The following is a 6,321-nucleotide window of genomic DNA, read 5'->3' as shown; positions in this document are numbered from 1 at the left end:
GCTGGGGTGCTGGTCTGGGGGGGGAAGGGTTACCCCTTTCACCTGCTGCTTGAGATACCCTCGGTTTGGCCTTGAAGTATTTGCTGGGGAAGGGGAAGGGTTTCCAGTGCCAGTCCTGCTCCCCCAGGATTTATCCACCAAAATCATGCAGTGCCCAACCCCCAGGCAGGCAGGAGCAGGGGTGTCGTGTGAGTGTCCCCCTGCCCTTTATTCACCTGTTTATTTTAAAACCAAACCACTCATCCCGAGAAATCCCCTTGGAGCAAACAGCAAGCCCCCCCCTCAAACACACACAGCTCTGTCCCCACTGCTGTAGACAACTTTTGGGGGGAAGCAGGACTGTCCCCAGCTGAGTGGCACAGGGAGGGCTCGTGAGGGCAGCAGGTGCTGAGGGGGCTGCTTTTGCTTTCAGCTGCAGCAGGTCACCCTCCGCCACCATGATGGAGAAAGGGCCCCCCAACTCCAGCGAAGGCCAGCAGGGCTGGTTTTCTGCCAGGAATGGCAGCAGCAGCTCCCTGGACCTGGAGTCTGTGGTGCGACCCCTGGCCCTGAACCCGTGGGACGTGGTGCTCTGCGTCTCCGGGACCATCATCTCCTGCGAGAACGCCATCGTGGTGGTGGTCATCTTCTACACGCCGGCCTTCCGCGCCCCCATGTTCCTCCTCATCGGCAGCTTGGCCACGGCCGACCTCCTGGCGGGTTTGGGGTTGATCCTGCACTTTGCCTTCGTCTACTTCGCGCCGTCGGAGGCGGTCAGCCTGCTCACGGTGGGGCTGCTGGTCACCTCCTTCACGGCCAGCGTCTGCAGCCTGCTGACCATCACCATCGACCGCTACCTGTCCCTCTACAACGCCCTGACCTACTACTCGGAGAGGACGGTCACCAGGACTTACATCATGCTGATCCTCACCTGGGGAGCCTCCATCTGCTACGGGCTCCTGCCCGTCATGGGCTGGAACTGCCTGAAGGAGCCGCCCGCCTGCAGCGTCGTCAGGCCGCTGACGAAGAACCACCTCATCATCCTCTCCGCGTCCTTCTTCGCGGTGTTCGCGGCGATGCTCCAGCTGTACGTGCAGATCTGCCGGATCGTGTGCCGGCACGCCCACCAGATCGCCGTGCAGAGACACTTCCTGGCCAGCTCCCACTACGTCACCACCAGGAAAGGCATCGCCACCCTGGCCGTCATCCTGGGCACCTTCGCGTCCTGCTGGCTGCCCTTCGCCGTCTACTGCCTGCTGGGGGACTACACCTACCCGGCCCTCTACACCTACGCCACCCTCCTCCCCGCCACCTACAACTCCATGATCAACCCCGTCATCTACGCCTTCAGGAACCAGGAGATCCAGAAAGTGCTGTGGGCCGTGTGCTGCGGCTGCTTCTCCTCCGCGCCGCCCTTCCGCTCCCGCTCCCCCAGCGACGTCTGATGTGTCCCCCCCGACCACCTCCCTGCACCTTCCACTCACCGGCTGCACTCGGGGGATCCGCTTTTGTTCCCCCTTCTCACTCCCAGAGGCAACGGTTGCAGGAGCTCTTGGAACCAGGCAGCTCTTCCCAGCCTCGTCCTTTTCGGGCACAACCCCTTCTTGGCCTCTATTTTTCCACTTTTTGAATGTACAGGAGAGAAAAGCGTATTTTTTACCCATAATATAATCTATATTTATGTGTGAGAGAGAGACAGAGAGAGAGAGGGGGGAGATCCTCATATTTTCTTTAAAACTATTTACGATGCTTTATTTTTTTAAGGGGGGGCGACACCGGGAACGTTCACCCCCATCTTGCTTTTTTTTACAACCTCATTATTTACCTCAGATAGTTAAAATATATTTTGTACGTTTGGGGAAGGGGGGAAGAGACTCATTGCCAGAGGAGGAGGGATTCAAACCCTCCCCCCCCACACCTTCTCCCAGCTGTCCATCCATCGCTTTATTTATTGTTTTTTTAATTATTATTTAATTTGATTTCTGTGCCTCCCTCCCGCCCAGCGCTGGGCCCTGCTGCCCTCTAGTGCTCGCTGCCTTCGGGAGGAGGGGGCTGCCGGAGGCTCCGCACCCCCAAACCCAGCAGTTTTGGGGTCCTCTGGGTGCTGCCACCCCCCCTCCTGGCACAGAGAGCTTCCCCCCGCCAAAGCCTTTCTTTGCACTGGGGCTGGATTTGAATTATGGAGGGGGGAGATAGATGTGAAGAGGCCTCTTGTGATGGGGCCCCTCTGGATGGGGATCTCCTGGCATGGGGGATCCCTCAGGATGGGGAACCCTCGGGATGGGGACCTCTCGGGGCCGAGGTGAGGGCGGAGGGGGCTGCTTCTTGTTTACAACCGTGGGAGGGGAATAAATTAATTTGTGATACGAGGTGCGGCTGTTTGATGCTGGGGAGGGGGTGGGCTGGTGTTTCCCGAGGAGAGAGAGCAGGCTGAGGTCCCCGAGTCCCATCAGGGCCGTCTCCCCGCTCCGTTTCCCTGATCCCGGACAGGAGATGCCAAGCGACAGCGCTTCCCCCACCCATCACATCCTGTTAGCAGGAGCCGGCCCGGGGGGGCGGGCCCTGACCATCCTCATCCTCACAGCGCCCAGCGGGGCTGCACCCACTCTCCCGGTGACATCTGATGTGTCCCCCTCCAGGCACGGCGAGGACTCATTCCCGGGGGGGTGTGTGTGTCCGCCGTCCGAGGCGGGCCCGAGCCGGGCCCTCCATCCACTGGGATGCTGTCCCTGCCTCCATCACTGCGCTCCAACCCCTCTCCTGGGGGTCTCTGCATGGGGGGCACCCCCACGCTGAGCCTCCCCGTGCTCCAAGAGCCACTGCTCACACAGGGTGTGGGACACCCGTCCTTGCTGCCCGTGCTCCTGCTCGGCTCAGGGAAGGAAGGGTTAACGATGGCACAGCTAATTAGGGCAGCTCAGCCCCTCTGGTGTCAGGACTCTGCACCCCCAAGAGCCCCCCGCGTCCCTGCCCACCCCGGTCAGGGAGCAGTAGGTCTCTCCCAGGCGTTTGTGCATCCGCAGACGCGCCGGGATGTGGCAGAGCCCGGGGCTGAGGAGCAGCCGGGGCCGGCTGGGGAGGAGTGTCGGTTCCCCCCCCGAGGCTCCACTTCACCTTGGGCTCGGGGACCTGGTGGCAGCCCGGGGGGTTGGTGCTGTTTATTGCAAAGGAAATAAAGATTTCCTTCGGCTCTGTGCTGGAAAGGGGCTGTGGCAGCAAGTGATGAGGGGAAATGGGGTTGGAGAGAGGCTGAAGGACCCACAGATCGTCTCTCCCGCTCTCCCAGGGCTGGACTCAGTGTTGTAGATGGGGAATTTGGGGCTCTGCTTGTCCCCAGGGAGGTTAAGGCAGGGGTTGGAGATGCTCATTGTACCCCAGGGCCCTCCATCCCTCAGCCAGGGGATAATTCCCAAGCCCACCTCCCCCAGCAGTGAAAAATCCTGTAATTCCCAGCCCTGCTGTGTTCAGGAGCAGTTCATACCTGGTGGTTCTTATGTCAACATCACATGGCAGCTGAAACAGCTTCTCTCTCTCCCTCGTGCCTCCCCTGCTGATGTCTTCAGAGGGAGCTTCTCCGTGGTGTGCAAGCCCATCCAGTCCCTCCCACTCCCCGGGGTCCCTGTCACCTTCCCTGGGGACAGGGTGACACACCAGGGTGTGCAGGGCACAAAGGCAGCACCATTCAGGTCTGCTGGGACCCCCCTCAGGCTCCCACCCCCCACAGCCAGCAGTGGGGTGGGCACAGGGCTGCAGCTCCCCCTTCCCAGATCCTGGCAGGGCTGTGCTGGAGCTGCTGGGCTTCCAAGATGGATGGGAGGCTGATTTCTCCTGAGTCCTGGGAGTGACCCATAGTGACAAAAGCCACCACAACCCAGGCCAAGGGGTTCTCCCCACGGCCAGCAATTTGGGAGCTGTTGGTCCTGGAGCCCTTGAGTCCTTTTCCCCCCCACCACAGGTGCCCCGAAAACGTCACCCTCACAGCCCTGTCCCCTGGTGCCACCAGGGTGGCCATCACCCAGCACGTGGCTGCTCCATGTGCCCCTTCCTGCGTGGGAAACACACCCTGTGCCTCCTACCTGTGTCCGATTCCCTGCTGCCAGGATGGATGAGGGAAGCTGAGGTTGAGTACAGGGCTGGAGGAGCCACCACCCCCCGAGCCTGCTGTTGCTGGTCCTTCTCCCAGCACTCCAGCCAGTCCAGAGGCATTCCCAGTTGCTCCAGGCCTTTGGGGGGTGATGGAGCAGGCAGGCAGCAAGGAGGTACAGCCTGCAGCAGCATGGCCCAGCCTGCTCCCTTTTTTGGTGGAGAAAGACGCAGAAAGTGGAGCTATAAAAAAGAGTCAAACCCATCCAAGAAGGCGCCTGAGTGCTGAGCAGCCACCCCCACGCTGGGGATGAGCAGGAGGGGCTCGGGGGGGACCAACAGCCCAACTTTGGGGTTAAAACATGAGCTGAGAGATGTGGGCACGGTGTCACCCCAACTGTGCTCACACATCTGGCAGGGCCAGCCCTCCCCAGGCTCCCAGCAGATGCCGTAAGCACAGCCAGCTCTTGCCTCCAAGCCCTGCCCATGCTGCAGTGCAGGCAGGGGACTGGGGTGGGATTTGTTTCCTGTCTCCAGTGTGGGCAGCCCTGGTCCTGTTGGCAGCAGCAGGGCTCAGATCTGGCTCCAAGGACCTGCCCTTGGCCACCTTGCAGGTGAGAGTGCTGGCAGCACCCACGGCAGAGCCAGGGCTGGTCCCAAAGCACCCACTATGGAGCCTCCACTCCAGCCCTGGTGCCGGTTTCACCAGATGGGAGGAGGGGAGGAGGTTGCTGCCACCCCAAAACCTCCCACCAGCATCCTGAACCCTGAGTGCCCTCCCTGGGGCAGAGCCAAGTGTTGCCCTTGCCCACACCTCATCCCAGGGATGGGTCTCTGTCCCAGTGCCTTACTGGGACACCCGTGACGGGATCACAATCCCCAATATCCTCCCTGCACCACCCTGGGTCCGCCGGGCCATGGGGAGGGCTGGCAGCTCCAGTTATGGGCCTGGGTTACATTTAAATGAGAAACCTCAGCCCTGGCTTGGGGGATTTTGTTTCCTTGGAAGCAGGAGCAGGCAGGAAATGAAGAAAACACGGCCCCACTGTAAGCGTTTTACCAAATGCCGGAGGCAGCGGGAGGCATTTCCCGGCGCGGCTCAGCCTCGGAGCATCATCCCGGGCCACCACCGCAGCCGTGGCTCCGGGAGGCATGGGGTGGTGCTTCCCAGGGAGGAAAGTCTGTCTGAAAAGGTTGTGCTGTGTGGGAGACAGAGAAGTGCAGGGTGGAGAGGGGGTCAGTCAGTTTTGTTCCCGCCGCAGCATCTGATGCAGAAGCGGCTTCGTGCCACGAGCCCTGGATGGGGTGCAGGGACCCGGGGCCAGCAGGACCCTCTGCTCCCCTTGGGAAGCTCCCAGAGGACCGGGCTCCCATGCTGGCTGAGGGCTGGGGCTTTGTCTGACTGGATGGGGAGGATAATTCCTCCCTGGCCACATCCCCAGCTCCGCACAGGCTGCCTCGAGCCCTCGCCATGCCGGCGCTGGCCTTTGCGGAGCGGCTGAGCCCGGCGCAGAGCTGCTGCCCTGCCAGACTGCAGAAACTTGAGCTCCAAATAACATAATTCCTCTGGCACCCCGTGGTTATTTGTGAGCTGCTGTGAGCAGATGGAAGAGTTACAGATAAAGCCATCCGCAGCACGGGAGCCGATTGCCTTCCCCACACAACCGCGTAGGCAACGGCAAAGGCAGGGAGGAGGAGAGAAAAAAAACCACCAGGCAGCAAGAGGAGCGAGAGAGAAGGAGTCAGCCATTTCTGAGGGGCTGAGCTGCCATCTCGGCACACCTACGTGCGAGGAACGGGGACTCTCTGCTGGCAGCGGGCCCTTCCCATGATGCTGGAAGAGGGGAGTGCTCTCCCACCACCCATGGCTGCTTGGCCAGGGACAGCAGCGCGAGTCGGGGGTGACATTGGCACGGCGGAGCGCTGCCACACACTGGGAGAGCAGGCTGTTAACGCTGATCCGAGCTGGCAGCGCCTGCACTCGCTTCGGTCCCAGAGGGGGAATTAAGGGAGAGAAGCTGACGTCAGTGGTGGAAAGGACACGCAGCCCACTCGTCCAAGGCAGCCGGCAGCATCTTCTGGGTGTTGCTAACACCACCTTGAAGGAGAAAATTAAATAGGTCTTTGGAGACGAGGGGCTCCTGTGAAGCCGCAGCCCGGCCAGCTGTGATCCGGTGCCGAGTCGTGTGGAAGAGACAGACGGGCAAGGACAGAGATCAAAGGCCAGGGCCAAGGTTGGTGTGCCAAGGCACTGGAGCT

General features: G+C 61.2%; 1 protein-coding gene across 1 annotated transcript; it reads left to right on the top strand.

Annotated features, from left to right (window-relative positions):
• The first annotated feature begins 437 nt into the window (after positions 1–437).
• On the top strand, positions 438–1,526 carry GPR3 (G protein-coupled receptor 3). The gene has a single exon (XM_008934154.3). The coding sequence runs from the start codon at positions 438–440 to the stop codon at positions 1,422–1,424; it is 987 nt and encodes a 328-aa protein (XP_008932402.2). The 3' UTR covers positions 1,425–1,526.
• Positions 1,527–6,321: the final 4,795 nt, after the last annotated feature.

This window comes from Manacus vitellinus, unplaced genomic scaffold (assembly GCF_001715985.3).
Source record: "Manacus vitellinus isolate BGI_N305 unplaced genomic scaffold, ASM171598v3 scaffold_52_pilon, whole genome shotgun sequence".
Taxonomy (NCBI): domain Eukaryota; kingdom Metazoa; phylum Chordata; class Aves; order Passeriformes; family Pipridae; genus Manacus; species Manacus vitellinus.
This window is presented reverse-complemented; position numbering and strand designations above follow the sequence as displayed.